Raw genomic sequence first — 19181 nt, forward strand, 5'->3', positions numbered from 1 at the left:
ACGTTGATGTTTCTAGACTCCTAGGCAACCTTTGGGAGGAGGGCATGAACATTGGCAAGACTAAGAATAAATCACTGTGATCTTGATAATTATAGGGAGAAGAAGCAAGACCTCGGCAACATCTGGGCCTCTGTATGGCTCCAAGCGCAGGTCTATGGCGCATGAAAAATATGTCTACGCGAACTTGGTATTGAAGCTGCTCAGTATACAGAAAAGGGGACAACCAACTTTCTTAGAACAAAACAAACTTTTTTTTTGCATTTTAAAGGTTCTAATCTTTTGTAAACCAGCACAACAGCTTTAGCTATTAGGTGGTATAAATATTGTAATAGTAGTAGTGCTAGTAGTAATAATACTGCAAGTAGGAACAGAAAAAGAAGGTGAGTATTCCCTGTCATACCCAAGAGAGGGCTCCAGCCATCAGAAGAGACTCCTCCTACTCCTCCATTGTCACACTTTCATATTTCATATTTGACTGCTTTGAGAACTCTAGGATGGATACCAACTGGGCCTGGTGATTTATTTGCTTGCAATGTTTCAATAACATTGAGAACTTCATCTTTTGTCACCACTATTTGCCTCAGTTCCTCTGGTGAGCATGCAGTTTCCCATGGATTTCAGTTCCTTGGGATCATTCATGTCTTCTTCACTGTACATTTCCTACTGATGCAACACTGCAAGAAAGTATTGGTGAGCATTGCTTCAAAGGAAGAGAAAATGAGGGATAAACATTTTTAACTTTTTTTCCTTTCTTGTTGCGTCTGATGTACGTACGGTCCCGTCAAGATTTTTCCCCTGATGTTTTACTGACGTACGTGCATGCATATGCACATCAGTCAAATGTGGCACAAAAAATATCTTGATGGAATTGTACGCATAGTCAACATCTACATTGCTTTTTGACTGAGCTTTATCCATGCACACATGCATGTCACTAACAGGGTGGGGCGGGGTGGAGGAAGATGCAAATGAACTAGGGTGGCCATAGCTCTCTTAAAATCCTCTACTTGAACGGCTGCCAGAGGACCATAGTCTACTTGATAGGGGTGGCTGTCACAGGGAAATCTGGCCCTTTTGGGGCTTACCAGATTTCCCTAGCACCCCCAGCTACTTGGCTTTCATTTGCAAGCCGTGGGCTTTTTCCCCAAAATCGCCCCCCCTCCAGTATATAGCAACTTGTGCAAATTGTGGCTGCAATTTGGTAAATTTCCACAAATTCAAGCCATAATTGGCACAAATTGTGGCTATAATTTGCACAGGTCGCTATTCACGAAGCCCATAAAGTCTGTGAGCTGGCCCGACTCAATGTCATCAAGTTGGGTCAGCTGCAGGGAGGAGACCCAAACCTGGGGGGGGTAGGCTGCTATAAGCTTGGCAAACTGTGTCCCCTGGAAGGATTTCTCTGACATCCCCACTATTTGAAGGCACCCTCCATTTAAAGGTCTGTACTGCTCAATTCCAATTTGAAGACAATGAACCATAAGAACTATTGCTCCTCCACAGTTAGCACCTGGACAGGAGGCAGGAGCATAGGTTACTTGGTCTCACCCTTCTACATTATGGTGAAATATACTGTATTTCTATTTAAAATATATTTATTTGTAAGTTTGCATCTATGCATATAAATTAGTATATGCAAGCATTATGAAAATTTCTGTCCTGCATTTTGGTATGCATTTACTCTTTTTGGGTGATTCATAAGTGGCCAACTGAAAATGAAATCACAAAATCATAGAATAGTAGGGTTGGAAGGGGCCTACAAGGCCATCGAGTCCAACCCCCTGCTCAATGGAATCCAAGTCAGAGCATCCCTGACAGGTGGCTGTCCAGCCTCGTCTTGAACGCCTCCAGTGTGGGACAGCCCACCGCCTCCCTAGGCAATTGGTTCCATTGTCGTATTGCCCTAACAGTCAGGAAGTTTTTCCTGATGTTCAGCCGGAATCTGGCTTCCTGTCACTTGAGCCCATTATTCCGTGTCCTGCACTCTGGGATGCTCGAGAAGAGATCCTGGCCTTCCTCTCTGTGACAGCCTTTCAGGTCCTTGAAGAGCACTATCATATCTCCCCTCAGTCTTCTCTTCTCAAGGCTAAACATGCCCAGTTCTTTCAGTCTCTCCTCAGGGGGCTTTGTTTCCAGTCCCCTGATCATCTTTGTTGCCCTCTGAAGAAATGGAAAATTTATTTATTTATTTATTTCATTTCTATACCGCCCAATAGCCGAAGCTCTCTGGGCATGCAGGAAAACTGCATGCTTGCTTCAATTTGGGAATTAATTTCAGCTATTCAGCAGGACTGATGGGCAAAGTGAACTGGTGGAACAATCAAGGAAAAGAACCAAGGACATTCACTCATTGCTACTCTGCATATCTGATATCTAAGGATAAATGGAATAAAGTGATGGCTTATACACTCGCACACTCATACACACACCCCACTTGTCAGGTTACAGAGATGTCTAGGTAGGTGTTGTTGAAAACAGGCTGTTGTGGGACTAGATGGGCCGTTATCTGGTCTGCCGAGTCAAGTATTATTTTCTTCTGCCAAAAGGTATATTGCCCCCGCTTGCTTTAGACAAAAAAGAAAAAGGCTGGGATTACTCCCTTTTTTCATTTCTAGGTCCTGCACTCCCTCTGTCCCTCCCACCAGTACAGGATATTTTTAAACCTGTATTTTGCTCCAGTAAATGAACCACTCTCTTCTTGCCAGAGTGCCTTAGGGACTGCAAAGTTAAGTCTACTAAAGGGTTTTTGTGCACGTGCATGGTGTGTGCGGGTGTGCGTATGTGCTTCCCACACATACACACATCCCTACAAACTACAAGAAGAAAACAACAATTATGCAGCCTTTGGGGGTTCCGGCTGTAAAGCCTTCTGCTTACAAGCAGGAAGCTGCTTTATGTTCACTATATTACAATCCCCGCCCTCGTAGCTGGGGGCAAGGCCAGTGCTGGCTTTTGCATTTCATTGCAAATAATAATTGAAGGCCAGCGTGCCCATTTTAGAAACACAGAACAAAAATGCACACAAGGGTGTCTAACATTGGCTGATGCAGCTACAAGACGCAGAGCAGTAGCCTAGCCATGGAGGCTGGGGGCAGGAGTAATTGAAATGAAGTAATTGAAATAATGTAGCAAATTCCATTAAATAACATTAATTGCAAACATGTTAGATTTCTCCTATTAAATTGTCGGCGCAAATCGTCAACAATTTATACGTCCGGCTACAAGGTACCCTAGGGCTCCACAGCCACTACAAGGTTGCTAGATACGGGGCTTCAGTGATGGCATTTCTAAATGTACCAAGTAGACCACTAAAAAAAACCAGGAACGGCTTCCATTTTGTCCATGGCCATTATCTAAAGGAGTTCATTACACGTGCAACAGGAAACTGCACACCTAGTTGGCTCTCTCTTTTTAATTTTGGGTGCTAAGCTACCATAGCCAGTGAGGCATGAATATGATTGCAAAAGTGAAGTGTGATAAGCCTTGTTAGCTGTGAAAATTGAAGGGGCAAAACTTCCAGAAGGAAATGCCCAGCTTTTGGGGGGGGGGGGTGTTTCCCCATGAATATGCATGAATGACTGTTTTTGGATAGTATCTCACCCTTCTTTTCAGCTGCAGTGGCTGCCAGTCCATTTCCGGGCCCGATTCAAAGTGCTGGTATTAACATTTAAAGGCCTAAACGGCTTGGGGCCAGGTTATCCGAAGGATCGCCTCCTCCCATATGTGCCTGACCGGACCTTAAGATCATCCTCAGCGGCCCTTCTCTGTGAGCCCCTGCCAAAGGAAGTGAGGCGGGTGGCTACTAGGAGGAGGGCTTTTTCTGCTGTGGCACCCTGGCTGTGGAATGAGCTCCCTAGTGAGGTTCACCAACATTATATTCCTTTTGGCGCCAGGTAAAGACCTTTTTACTTTCCCAGGCATTTTAGCATTTTAGCTTTCTAGACTTTTAGCTTTGCTGTTTTAAATCTGTATTTTAAGTTCCTGCACTGCTGCTAGGTTTTATTGTGGTTGTATTGTTATATTGTGGTTTTAATGTTCTATATATTTTATATTGTTTTATTGTGTGCCGTTTGGTTTTAATTTTTGTGAATCGCCCAGAGAGCTTCGGCTATTGGGCAGTATAGAAATAAATAAATAAATAAATAAGTTCTATTTGTTGTAGGGCTGAGCCAAACTTTCATATGTAAAGATTCTTGCAATGATGTACACAACTTCGCAAAACAATCAGTGGGTAGAATCCAGTCCAATTTAAGTCTTTTCAAGACACACTGATGTCAATGAGAGATCTACAATTGTGCCTAACTCTCTTGTTGAACTCAATCAGATTAGAATAACTTTGGGTGGACTATCCCATGATAGCTGTTTGATTCTTTCGTATAACTGCCCTGGGAATATGATGGAAGGCAGAAATATAATACCTATAATCAATAATATGAAATATCCTGAGCAATGGTACAGTAGAGCAAAGTGGACTGAACATAACATTCCCAGGTCTTTTAAATGGACACCTAGCAAAGGTCCTTGACTAGCGACTCAAAAGATCCACAGGTTCTACAGCAGTGGGGCCAACTTTTTGGAGACAGCAATGGAAGTAACCTACACATCTGCAGCTGGAGGGAAACCACTGTAGGTGGCTGCATATAATCAACCGATAGTAATTTCATCCATTCCCCTTCAAGATCTCACTAGTAATAGCTGAAAAAGTGTTCACTTTTTAACAGCTTCATTAGGGATGTGTTCAATTGTGCACTCCTGTATGCAAGCTCGTCATTTTTATGGGTACAAGTTAAGAGCAGGACTTTGGGGAAAATACATTCTAAGAAGCCCCATTGTTTCGGGGACATAAAGGTTTTATATTTAGGTGCCAAGACATACAAACAGTTCAGTACTTCCCACTGCCAATTTCTACTCTCTGCCATTATAGCTTGGACAGAAATATGAGCCAAGCAACTCCATAATGTGAAACAGGAACTAAACAGGCTATGCTTACATTATCCGACAGTCCAAGCACATTATATACCTAATAGAGAGTGCTCCATCTTAAAAAAGGGCAAGAAACTCAAACCATGCTGACTCAAATTTCCTGCTTTACAGGGGCAAGTTTCTCTAGGAACAACTTTGGATAACACTGGAGGCCTTGTCATAAAGGTTGAATTCAGGTCTTTGGAGAAACAGCAGCACCCCCCCCCCAAAAAAAAATGCATGTGAATTAAGTTTAAAATTATGTAAACCTTTTCTTGACCCTGAAGCAAAAGTAATTATACCCGTCAATGAACCTTTTGTAGAAACTCTTAGATCGAGCGAAGTTGCCTAGCTGAAATACCGAGGGAACTGACAGGCTGTGGCTGACAGAAAGTGATCTTTGGGCAACCAGGCCTGGGGGAACAACGTAGGCACGCTGGCCAGATTTTTTAAAAAAGGAAAAAGGAAAAGAGGAGCATATTTGACCCCACCCATTTTGGGCAATGCGAGAGACGGAAGAAAAACACGCACCCCTTGTGCACGAACTGCCATTTATTTTTCATGTTTGTCACGCCAACTTAAAATAATGCTGCTGCTGATGGTGCAAGTGATTCTAGAGTGCATTAAAAAAAAAAATCCCACACCACTGGTGAATTATTCCATTTTGCTGCAATTTATAATTCCAAAGTGGAGGCCTAAACCAACAATAGTCTTGGCCTTTGCTGGATGCTGAGGGTGCGTTTGCTTCATGGGATTCCTGGCTAAGAGACGAGCTCGTCCTCCATCACCCGGTACACTTTTTTCTGTCATCTTTTCAGCACCAGGTGGGCCTCTACTCCCAGGCATTTGATAGCGCATCTATGTCAGTTGTTTCTATCAGGTCCAGTATCTTATTTTAACTGTTTAAATTGCTTTAAATTTCGTATGTTAGAGATTTTATATTTGTGGTATTGTGGTAGGTGAATTGCATGTTGGGAGTTGTACTAGAGGCATGGAAGAAGTGGGAGAAAGAGGAAGTGAAAGGGAGGAGTCAGGAGGATTGGAGAGGGAGACTGTTTGCTTGAGTTTCAGTTTTGAGAAAAGGCCTAGTGGAGGCCTAGAATAAAGAAGAATTTAAGTAAAAAAACAACAACTCTTTTTTCCCCCATTCAAATTTAGCTGCATCAGAAGAAGACGCTCCAGAAGCCAAATCGCAAACAGCAAGGTGCTAAACCAGAGTGCACCTGTGACATTGGTATACAAACACTAATGCTTTTGCCTCGCAGCTCTACAGGTAAAAAGGAATCGAGAGCAATCAGTTTGCAAACAGAATGCTCACCTATGGAACTCCCTGCCACTGCTGAGCAGGCCGTGAGATGGTTGTATGATGTCTGTGTGCATTAGGGAGCAATCCTATGGTCTCTAGTCAGCGGCTAGACGGCCATAGGATATCTGGTTTTCCGGGAACCGACCTCAGAGCCCGCGCTCTGAGGTTGGTTCCCAGAGAACTGACCTCCTCCCACTTCCACGCTGCCTTGCAGGCAGCGTGGAGAAGCCCCGTGCTTGCAAGAGCGCAGAGCAGCCAAAATGGGGCGTGCTGGGGGCGTTCCGGGGTGGGGAGGGCAGAAATGCCTGTACGACACATCCAATGTGTCTTCCAGTAGCCTCCTCCCCTGCTCTGCCCTCCCACGGCTAGACAGCCGCAATCGGATGTCTAGCTGAAAATGCAGGGCAGGAGGAGCATGGAGGGAACGATCCCCTCCGTGCTTCTCCTGCCCTGCAATGGATAGGCAGTCTGCATAGGATTGCGCCCTTAATGACCTTCCTTTGTTTAGAGCGTGCGATAAAGGAAGCTCATGAAAAGAAAACGTGACAGTCACTCCAACTAACAGCTTTTTCTCCTTCCCTCTAATGCTTTCTCTAACTCTAAAGATTTTATTTTTTTATTATACTGTTTAAAAGAAAAATAGGGGGGATGTATTCTTTCTGTGCCATAATATTATGTTTTTATTATCTTGCATTGCAGCATGAATTTTTGTGAGCTGCTCAGATAGCTTCATCTATTGGGCGGTACAGAAACAAAATGAAATAAATGAATAGTAATAATAACAACAACAACGAAGCCAAACAGCAGGAAAGGGAGACATACAGAAAAGCAAAGTGAGAACAGAAGGGCCATGCAGAGAATGAAATGGATTAACTCTCAGGCAAGGGGGCTCCAAAAGGACCAGGAATTCCTGAAGACAAAACTATTCAGAAACCACAAACAAAAACATGGCATGGTGGACAGTGCTGGTTGTAGACCAGCAGAATCTCATTTTGAAGCCTCTAGAAACGAGGATCATTCAGATTTGGCTTCAGGGATTCCACAGATCCTGACGCGGTGTGAGGTTCAGTCTGTCAAGAAACCATACTGCAGGCCACCTAGAACAGCAGGGCTGAAAGCCTGGCTCTGCCCCAGAAGTGAGGCCTGGGACGCTCCAGCTTCTCAAGAGGGGACAAGGAAAAAACTGGAAGGCACCAGCAGCACAAGAACACATCTTTTTATTTTTATTTATTACATTTCTCTACTGCCTGAGAGCTGCAGACTAGAGGCTACCTAAGAGGTACACTTGACTTGAAACAGTTTAGTAAGGCCTAAGATGTTTCAGGTTGGAGGCCTTGCTCTCTCTCCATCACATATGGATATATGATGGGGTGGGGGACTCAAATCCCTCCCCACAATTTTGGGGACCCATTAAAGTGGCGGTCCATTTAGTTAATTTTTCAGTGGGGAAGTGATATTCGCCAGCAGGTTGGTGAGGGCAGCAGCTTTTTTTTGGCAATGTCTTCTTTGGGTCTTTTGTAAAAAAAAGTTTATTTTGCTGCCAACACTCTGCAGGGATAGAAGAGAGGGAGATACCCTCCCATTGGCCTGTTTTCACCTATTTCTATTGAATATATTTCTTGTATTAGCAGACTTGAGTTTTTCTGCTGGAAAACTAGAGTGGCCTATAAATATCTACCTACCTATCTCCAAGTGTGTATTTTAATTATTCCTTGCAAAAGATAAATTAGCATCATTTGCATCGTTTAAAAAAATAATAACCCAATATTCCACTTTCCAATAACAAATGCTAATTCCACCACCAGAATAAATCACACTTACTGGCAAAACTTGAATATTTCTACATTTGTCCCCAGGTGTGGGGCTCAGGGACTTAACAGTCTGGGAAAACAAAAAGACAAATGAGATTAGCTTCTCTGGTGGTGCCTGCAGTTTATTAGATGGGGGTCTCAAACACCCTAAGGTTATGGCAGCATCCTGAAGACTCTTAGCTGGAGAAGAGCTCCACCAGGGAAGGAACCCAGGGGATGCTGACTTGCACTCAGGAGCTCCTGGTTGCTCCTGCAGGGACCACCAGTATGGGTTCTCCATTTCCACCATAGCTCTGCTCTGTTCCTTCTCTCTTCTTCCTCTTTCCATCTCACCCAGCAGGGAAAGGGTCCTTTTATTTCCCCTGGTCTTGGAAATGCTACAGTGCTGCAACACCCCCCTCACCTTCTCCTGCTCTGGCCACCACTGACAGCTGAGGCTTTTCTTTAATGAGCCCAGCTGCATGGTGGATGCTTCAGAGGCTGACTCCTGCAGGTTGGAGGCGTATTGTGACATCCAGCCCTTGGGCCTTCTGGTACACAGCAGAGGATTCTGATGAGGACAAGGCACAGGCTATTTCCTTGGTGGTAGGACAGTCAGTGCCTTATTGAGGGCCCTCCTGGCCAGAGGACACAGCCCTGCCATTATCCTCAGGCTTAGAGGATGAGTCTCCAGCAGATCGTCCATCTCCCCAGCATCACAGGCTACAAAATCAGGTGAGGGCCCTTTAACAATCCTGTCAGCTCTTCCAGGAGGAGCAGAACTGACTACGCTACAGGTCTTGCCAGTTTACATAAGGCTTCAGTTGGCTTTAACTCCCTGCTGAGACATCCTCCTCCTATTGCCCTAGTAGGAGAGAGTTCCAACCAACAGGACCCACTCAAAACTATCCAAGGTTCTACATTCTTCCTGCCTTGAACTGCCTTCCTGGCTTGATCTTCCTACCAGCTTCCCCAGTGAACCTCACGAAACCACAGAATGGGAGAGGGTGGATGATGCATACTGCACCAGCCTGGAAGCCCATTCGCTGGCTGATAAGGCAGTTCAGGTAGGCCGAGCGGTAGTGGGGAGACATGGGGCACACAGCTCATTCCTCTTACATCAGGGATTGAACCAGGGACCTTCTACATGCAAAGCTTGTGCTCTGACACTGAGCTACAGACCATCCTCAAGAGCGCGGCGTGCATGTGCCTCTTGGGTATTGTTATAGCACACAAATAGGAATGCCCCAAAGAAAAGAGGGATGATGCCTCCGAGATATCCCTCTGTGCTCCATTTGGGTATTTGGCTGTGTAGACTGCATCCCCTTCACTGGTCTCACACTGGTCCTTTTCAGCTTCATTGACTGCTAGGGATGTAGGGATTTGGTTAAATCCATTCCACCTGTGTTTTGTGGATTGTCAGATGTCTTCCATTCCATCATCCATGCATTGACAGAATCAGATTCTGTAAACCAGGATTTTGTTTTGCGGGCATGAATTCACATTAGTGCTAATGCACACTTGTGCAAATGCATTAATCGCCATTACTCAATGCGAATGAGCAATAATGCACATTATCTAATAAGGATTACTGCAAATCCCCCCCCCCCCCCGTGAAAAACCTGTCCACAAGACCGCGGAATATGTGTGACTTAGAAATAGCTGGTTGGCTGTGAAACCCACAGGTCGGATTTATAGAAATCCAAACTCGTTTGAATCCATTGTGGATTCCTCCAACATCCCTAGGGACCGCTAGAGGTCAGTACTGGCAGGAGCATCCTGCATGTCCCCCACTTCTGGAAAGAGAAGTGCTGAAGCTTCTGGCCCAAGAATCACCTGGCCCATCTGGATGACCTCTCTGAACTGACGCCACACCAACCTTCAACGGCACTGGACAAACCTTTAGCTTGACATAATAAGGCCACTCACGTATTTATTTATTTTTGTCCTGTGCATGTTTCCTCCTTGGGTTTCGTGGTTCTTCAAGCTTGACAGCAACAGCTGCCAGAAGGTTCTATAGATGCCTGCAGCCAGGCTCTTGGCTGTTCCTTGCCACCGTTGAACAGGTTTTTGGCCAACATCTGTCCCAGATGTGCTGACTCCAGCTCTCCCTTGGCCTGCTATTTTGTTCTACTTAAGACCAGATTGTCCCAAATAAATCACTGTTATCTGGCAGAGGTGAATCCACCAGGCACTTAGCTGAGGAGCATCTGTGTTAGAAAAATGCTGCCAAAGTCATTTACAGGGAGGTTAATTTATTACAGAGAGAGACCTTGGTCTTCCCTTGCCGTAATTTGTAAGGACAAGGGATGAAACGGGCTTATTACAAGGAGAAGCCGTTATTCTGTAGCTTCCTCCTTTCATCCCTTGCCAAGTGGCTATCATTAGCTGGTTTGGGCAAGGATTATAATGGCATGTTGTCCAAAGCTTCTCAGGAGATGGGAAGATGCTTTGGGAGAGGCAGCTTTCAACAAATACGGATGCTCTCAGCTTTGATTTTCCTGTATCAGGGATGTCCACCATGACTAAAAGTGGTGTGGGGGGAGATGACAGAAGCTTATAAAATCATGCATGGTATGGATAAAGAGTTTTTCTCCCTCTCCCCAAATATGAGGACTCAGGATCATCCAACAAAATTGGTGGGTGTGAGAGCAGCAGGACCAAAAAGAGAAGAAAAAAAAAAAGATAAAGAAAAGCGAAATATTCAAAACTGAAACTGTGGTGGCTAGCACTACCAAATGGCAGCGGTGGGAAGCCTGGCTAGTCACAAAGAACAAGCAATGTGCCCAAGAAACTGAGTTCAAGGCAGGGATTGGGTCTTAGCTCCAAATGTCAAGCCACATATTTCACCCCTCATAGCACAACAAAATACTCACTTCACAGAAAGCAAACTGGGGAGATGCAGAGGCAAAAAACTTGCCAGCCAAACCCAGGGCCAACCCAAGATGTGCTGCTGCCTGAGATTTTGCTCCCTTCACTCCTGCCAGTCTCTCGCTCACCCCTGATCACCACCCAAACACACCCACTTTCCCTTTCAGGAACACTCACCCCAAAACATCCTCTTTCTCTCTCAGGATCCCCCCCACAACACATGTTGTCTGTCTTTCTTTCTTTCTTTCTTTCTTTCTTTCTTTCTTTCTTTCTTTCTTTTTCTTTCTTTCTTTCTCTCTCCCTCCCTCCCTCCCTCCTCTCTCTCTTACACCTCCCCCAGTAATCCATGATACACACATGCACACACAATCCCTCCCTTCTCCTCAATCTTCCCTCCAAGATGAGTCTGTTGCACTCTACTCCTCACCCTCCAGCCCTCCCGTTTCCCTCCTGCGCACTCCACACTCTCCCACTTATCAGGTGGCGGAGTGCCTTTTTAGTTTTTACACTGAGCATTCTGGGAAAGTGAAAATGGCAGGTGGCAGGGCTTTTGCAGTGTGCCCAGTTGCTTGGTGTTTGTTTCTGTAAAATACACATCGGTTGAAGAAGGAAGCCTCACAGACATGTTGAACGGTGTCTGGGGGGCACTATGGCAGCCGCGGGCATCGCACTGGGGAAGGCAGGTTTATATTATTAGGATTTCTCACTGTAATAAGCCTGAAGTATTATTGAGTGAAGGAGCGATCCAAAAATATTCTAAATAAATGAACAAAATTGAATGTTACACAAGCTTGTTTTTCTTTTCTTTGTTAAGTATTATGCCCCCCCTTCCTAAATGGAAGTAGGTTAGTAAGTTTAGACTTGTGGTAAGCTCAAGACAGACATAAGAAAGTTCTTTCCCCTCCAGAGGATATGTTAATCAACAGAGAATTGCCCTGAGAGCAAAATGGAACCTCCACATTTCTGAATGCTGTGAACAAATAAGAGGGGGGAGTCCCTTCCTTCCTGACGAGCTTCCACAGTTATCTAGCTGCCCACTGTTGGGCAGAGTATACTGAACTAGATGAGCTTTGGCCTGATCCTGCAAAACTAAATAACCAGGACAATTTAGCCATGAGGTTGAGGACCGGGCAGCAAATAAGCTTAATATATCCTTGTCAGCCAACAATGTGTCTATCTGCTTCTCTCTGTTATGCTGTTTATGAAGATTTCCAGAGCTCCTATTAACCCCTGTCTGGTTACTTTGTCCACAGATAACAGATTTCCAGTTTCTGGGGCTTTCATTCTTCCCAACTTTCACAAAGGAAGGGGGAGAAAAAGAGCATTTTCTTCAGACCAAAGAGTTAAGATGCCGTCAGAGGAGGAAGCGAGAGGCACAAAGTATACAGAAGGCAGAGAGGTGAGGATTTCAAAGTAGACCACAGAGCTGCAAGGAAACTAGTGAGGTTATTTTGGCTTTTCAGCTGATCAGGTCTCCTGGCACCTCAGCCTACTTTTCCTGTCAGGGGTTTGGAACTCTGTAGCGGAGCCACACGAGAGGTACGGGGAGGAGTCTGACACCTGCGGAAAAGTGTGTTGTGAATTTGAGGGTCGTGATGAAAAGGTGGCTGGCAGCTGGCAGTGTAGGAGATGCACAACAGTGAAAAGCAGATTATTTAAAGACAGTGAGGACCAGTGGAGGCTGGGGCGGTGAATCTACTCCTGGTTTCAGTCAGAGTCAGACAGAACTCTAAAGGAGCTGTCCAAGGTGCTGAACCCATGTTGGGGATCAGGTTCAGCACCTTGGACAGCTCCTTTAGAGTTGTGCCTGCTTCTGACTGAAACCAGGAAGGAATTCACCACCCCACTGAAATCAGAGCCAGCAGCCTTCACTGCTTTCCATCACCTGTTACCTGATCTTCTAAAAACAAGCAAACCTGGAGATTTAGGTTTCCTGAAGCTTCCACTCCCAGTGAGCCCTCGAGGTGTCTTTCTGCTGCTTGGGAGGAGAAAACAAGCCTGCCCCCACCAATTTCCTAGGTCTCCAGTTATCTTCTTTAATCAGTAATGACTCAGCCACTGTGCCTTTATAAGCCAGTACAAATCAAGAGTTAGAGAGGCGGATGTTGACACGCACGCAGATACACACAGTCTCAAAATGGCTTTAGACATCAGAATCATGCTTCTTTCTTGACAGTTCCTACAAGCCTCAAATGTGTACATCCTATCTCTATCTCCTCTTTGTAATTATAAACAGATTTTTAAAAGCCAGTCGCTTGAGGGCACAAACCTGTCTTAACGGCTCTTGTATAAACTGCGAGATCACACTTAAAATTAGACATCTCTGCCTTTGCCTCTCACACCCAAATTTGCCCTCCCAGCCCACATCAATCTATTTCCCTCCTTCTGCAAAGATCTAGCCTCCCATTTGTCTGGTGATCTGGAACATCACACCCTAGTCCATAAATACAGCGTGTCACACCGTTAAATCCTTTCCCCTAGCACATTAACAAAAAACGCAGAAAACAAGACAAGATGCTAGAGTGTTTAGAAGATTTAAAATCTACCAATACTTCTTTTATTTATCTAAAATATATACCCTGCCTTTTTAGCCCCCCGCTCACCTGCCGCATGGGCTCTCAAGGTGGTATACATCAGAAGGGGGCAATCTTCAGGCTTGTGGGCTCTGCTTTAGTTTTTACTACTGAATGGAGCCCTCTTCGCATGGATTGGAATAGTGCTTAGTTTGATACAGCAAAGCCTTCAAGCAAATGCACACAGCAGTCAAAGTTGGGCACACTGTGTCCTCCCTGTCTAGGCACCACCCCTGCCATGGTGCACTCCTATAGCCCCCCCCCCCATTCCATGAGGTAGGGCTGCTCCACAGCAGGGAGAGAGGGCAGGTATATAACTCTGTCTCTCAGCCTACTCATCTCCCCTGGCTTCAAACTGTAAAGACTACAAAGCCATGTGCTGCTTATGGAAGCCTGCCCCTAGCAGCTGTTGATGTTACTGCAGGCTTCAACCACACGGACACATTAAAATTCATTAAAATTAATTAATGTGTTTTAAAAATAAAATAATCATGAGGTGCAAACTCCGAGGATTCCCATAGTATGCATGCCAAGTTTCAGGCGCTGTAGGTTTTAAGGTCTTGGTGCTATGGCACTGACTGATAGACAGACAGACAAACATCCTCTCTATATATACAGACAAACAATATATCTTGTTATAGACCAGAATCTTGAGGGCCATATGCAAACTGGTGATGCAGAAGCCAGAACCTACTGCCTACTGCATCCTATAAACCGAAACGTTGGATAACTTGTTTATACAAGTACAAAACAAGACATGACATTAAATGCATCTTTGCACTTGGCGTGTGCAGGTTTTTTTTTGTTTTTTTTTACGAAATAGCATCAGCTGGGGGTAAGGGCTCAGAGCAGACTAGCAGAGCTGACTTAATAGTTTCCTTCCCTGCTGCAGTCTTGAGGAAAATCTGAAGCTATTATTTGCACTGAAAGAAAATCCCCCACTGGTGTCAATGGGGAATTTCTCCCCAAACCAAATCCCTCAGAAGACAGATTTTCCTCAGGACTGTAACGGGAGAGGAAGGAATTAAATTCACCCTCGCTGCCTACTCTGAGCCCGATAATTATCACACACACCCCCGGCCGCAGCAATTTGCATTTCTTTTAGAAACCTTGCATGTTCGATGCAAAGACGCATTTAATGTCATGTGCTGTTTGGCCCTGAGTTGATATAGATTGGGGATTTGAACACAAAATTCCTGAACTGGCCAGCAGAGTTGCACAAAGAACAGAAGGCAACCAATTAATACCTGTATTTGACAGATGAGAAACACCAAGGCTGAGCGATAAGCAATTAACTCAAGGCCAGCCATAGCAAAGAGGGTTGTTTTTTTCACTTACACTTTGACTTGCTATTGTTAAACTACTGGGAGTCAAAAAACCTTCTAATGCATATCCCTCAGAGAATGACTATTAAGTCCCAATCTCCCTTCTTCACCACCAATTTACATAAATAAAACTTGATAAAAATTGGGTGGGGAATAACGAAACAAGAATCAGAAAGCCAGACAGCAGAAAGGAAGGTGATTCATAAAAGAACAGAAACAGATCGTTCTGTGAAGGTCTCTCTAAATAAGGTAGGGGCAGGCAACATGGTTTCTCCAGACACCTTTCTTGGTACCCACCAAGGTACCCTACCCCTTCCACTTAAAAAAAAAATAAGCAACCAATTTTGCCATGAAACATCAGAGCCACCAGCCTCCACTGACTTGATCCTTTTTAATGGAAGGTGTCAGTGCTCAATTCTGGGACCTTCAGTATGCAAAACCATGTGCTCTAGCATCGAGCTATAGTCCCTCCATAGAGCTCCTGCAAACACAGAGGATGGCTCTGCGAACACATATGTGAATACTCTTCCAGTTGAATTGGATGGGGAAGTACCCATATGTACAGGGGTTCCATGGGTACTGGATGTGGAGCTATGCCTTAAAAAGCAAAGAACAATGAATGGGAGAAGAGATCCCTTCAAGAGCAACCACTGTATGAAAAGACCTTGGAGAGTCCTCCGGAGGGAAAGGTGCTGTGCAGAGGCAAAAGTCCATCTCATTTCCAATCATCTGGTACAGGGGGAATGCAAAATTTATACTGTATTCCATAGGGTCAGATTACAACTTGGTAGATCAAAGTATAATTATTTTCAGCGCTATTTAACGATGAACAGGTTTGAGCACATGCATGAGAATAACATGTGCATTCCCGACAGCAAAGAATTACAACAGTTACATTCAAAAGTAGGATATTGCCCATTGCATTGCAGACCCGTGGTTAAATAAACTTTCAAGGTAAATAAATAAATAAATAGTATATTGAAGCCATAATGACATTGCTTTAATAAGACCTAAACTTTTAATTAACCTGCCAAGACAAATTACAGCCAATAGCTCTCAGGTAACTACTGCAGACAGCTGAGACTCAGCGGCAAGGCCTCTTCGGGGAGAGGGATTAATGGCAAGCTCAGAACAAGCCGTCATTTTGCAGTCAAGGAAAAAAAAATCAGACCATTAAATAATCACTGTGGTTAAAAGAATGCTAAGTGTTAATTTTTATGGGAGGGTGTGTGAATTACAACAAGATGGATTAGGGAAATAAGAAACATGGCTGGATTCGGTAAAATATAAAATAGCTGTAAGTATGGCTACCCCATGTGATTTTATTTAGAGTCTCCCGATATTTAGTAGGGTTAAAAAACACACACACACAACTCATAATGAGTCTTGAAATAATGTCATCCTCAGCTTTCAGCAGAGCAAAAAAATAATCTAGACTGCTTGGCAAGTCTGTTTGGTGGAGTGGCTGTGAGCTACAAAATTCCTGGATCAAATCTCCGATCAGCCATGAATACTTTGGACAGCCAGGGAAAAGACACTGACCTGGTTTGCACAACATGGACAATTCCCGGGTTGTTTAACCCAGGAATTGGCTGGGGGGATAAGCGGGTGAGGAAGTGAATGAGTGTGCTGCTCACCACTTCCGTTTTCATTTAACAACCCAGGAACGCCCCGGGGAATTGTTGGATTACCCATGGGCAATTGTTGGGTTAACTCTGGGTTATTTAACCCCTAAAGAACCCAGAGTTCTGGGTTCGGATGTCACAAAACAACAGCCCATTCCTGGGTTAATTGAAAATGGAAGTGGTGAGCAGCAAGTCCCATGCACCCCCACCAATTCCTTGGTTAAACAACCCAGAAATTGACTAAGTAATGTGAACAGGATAATTCTGTCTCAGCCTCCCCCCGTATCAGCAATATGAGGCCTGGCCTACTTTACAGGGCTGTTGTAAAGACTGCTGGAATATATGAAGCCCTTCAAACAGTCTAAAGCAGGGGTTAGGTAACATGGTGCTCTCCAGATATTTTGGACTACAACTCCCATAATTCCTGACCATGGGCCATGCTGGCTAGTGCTTAGGAGAACTGTAAATCCAAAACATCCAGAGGGCACCAAGTTGTGTAGCTCTGGTCAAAAGCAGGGAGATGCAAGTTTGAAAATGTGGCCCTTGTAAAGTGATGCATCTGTCAGGAGCGCCCTAGCTGCCTCTTACAGTCCCCTCCAATAGCCAACTCAAGACACAGATGATGAGGATTCTTTCCAAGGCTTTATTCCTTTATTACTTAATGACTCTTACAGATACTAATCACTAGTGACTAAGCAAGGAACTGCACTGAGGTAGATAGCAGAGTAGCCTAAGCTCCAGGTAAGGCAGTTGGTCCCCATTTGAAAGAGAACCTCAGGAAGACTCTGAACTTATGGGCTATGGAGAGATCCTCACTCTTACCCCTGGGTCCTCAGGACGCGACCATTGTTTTAGCGCCAAGTGAGTGGAGCGCCTCCTTTCGGTGCCCTCCATCTGGCGCCACTCCCTGCATCTGCGCCGAGCGTCCAGCAAGCCCCCCTCCAGCACTCTCTCGCTGCCAGGGTCACTATCTCTCTCAGGAATGCAGGCTGGAGGAATCTCTCCCTGCCGCTGTGTCTGTGAGCGATGAGCGAGCTCCTCTCCCACGGGTTGTTGCTCTTCCTCAGAATCAGAACTGCTCTGGGGCTCTATGGGCTCAGTTTCCACCCTGACGGCATCCCACCTTAGAGCAAGGTGGCTCCCTGCATCCTCCACTGTCTTAGCCATGCTTTTTCTGTAACTTGTGCAAAGGAGACACACATCCGCCAACCCATGGGCAATAAATCCTTCGGCACTGTGACTGGCTGAGGCTTCTGGTTCTGTTGTTATTTTGTTGGGCAGTAGATTCAGGATAGACAAAAGACAGCTCTTTTTCACACGACAGGTGAAATATGGAAATTGCTTGCAGCAAGACATAATGACGATTACTGGCTGAGATGGCTTTAAACAGTGACTGGATTAATTTATGGGGGAATTTGGTCTAACATTGGTCCTGTCATGAGAACTAAATGAAACCTCCAGCTTCAGTGGTAATATGCCACTGAATACTGGGAAGAAACAGCAAGGAGGACGATTACCTTCAAGTGCTGCCAGTGGGCTTCCTGCAGGGGTTTGGTTTGCTACTGCAGGAAACAGGATGCTAGACTAGATGGATCTTTGGTCTGGTCCAACAGGGCTCTTCTTATATTCATAACACATGGCCACCCCACACTAGAAGACAGTGTCTTTGTAAGGCTGAGAAAATATTAGCATTTGAACAGCATAATCTGGGCCTGAGAGACATAATTGTCAGAAATATTGTTTGATCGAGATTGGCATGGTGTAAGCAGGAACGAGATAACCAAGTATTAACCTTGACTGGAAAGACTAAGATCCAGTGTGGTGTAGTGGTTAGAGTGGTGGAGTGGGACTCGGGAGATCCGGGTTCCAGTCCCCACTCAGCCATGAAGCTCCCTGGGTGACTTTGGGCCAGTCACTGGCCCTCAGCCTAACCTATCTCGCAGGTTGTTGTGAGGATAAAATGGAGTGGAGGAGGCCATGGGCTCCTTGGAGAAAAAGCGGGATATAAATGTAACAAACAGACACACACATTTTTCTGCACCCCTCTGTATTGCAACAGTCTAGGTCATGGATGTGGAACATAAATAACATAAAGATTAAAAGGTGTACTCCCCAAAATGAAGTCCATACCAATGGTAGTGGTGAGAAATGAGACCACCTCGGATTCTTTCCCGTCATTGTAAAAGGCCAGGTGCCACATTCCCGAATCCAAATACTGAATAAATCCTGTCTCGTGACTGGCCAATGGCACAATGCCCTTGTATTGCCTCTGAGGGCCTTCCAGGCTCCGGGCCTCCTGAGTAAGTAGTCGCCTCCCATCAAGGAGCTCCACAAAGTCAAACTGGAAGAACACAAAACAAACACAGTTCAGATGGCATTCCATATTTTGGGGTCAAGGCTATGGAAATCTTGTACTAGGTTGTACAGGTTGTACAATTCAGTAGGATTGTGTAAAAAAAAGAAATAATAAAAAAACTATTTTTAATTTATTGAGCTACTTGACCTCTGAGTTAGAATCCCCCAGCATCTCCTGCAATATGCTACTGGTGAAATGGTTATTTGGGGTAGAAGGTTAATGAGAAATGGAGGCACCCCCAAATGCCTAAAGGACAGAAAGTAAAGTATGAGGCAGGAACTTAAACAACTGTCTCCTACCATGTGAGCCCACCTGCAGGCTTTGATTGTTGGGGGAGGTCCTGCTCCATGTCCCACCATCATCTGATGGAGAC

General features: G+C 44.9%; 1 protein-coding gene across 1 annotated transcript in view; it reads right to left on the bottom strand.

Annotated features, from left to right (window-relative positions):
- The window catches only part of TENM4 (teneurin transmembrane protein 4), a 352941-nt gene that overhangs the window by 180627 nt on the left and 153133 nt on the right, over nt 1–19181 (bottom strand). The window contains exon 8 of the mRNA XM_084845392.1: nt 18583–18793. Coding sequence (XP_084701518.1) covers nt 18583–18793 — 211 coding nt within the window. The remainder of the gene's footprint in view (nt 1–18582; nt 18794–19181) is intronic.

Source organism: Heloderma suspectum, chromosome 3, assembly GCF_057233095.1.
Source record: "Heloderma suspectum isolate Gila_16-S chromosome 3, 16-S_ref, whole genome shotgun sequence".
Classification (NCBI taxonomy): domain Eukaryota; kingdom Metazoa; phylum Chordata; class Lepidosauria; order Squamata; family Helodermatidae; genus Heloderma; species Heloderma suspectum.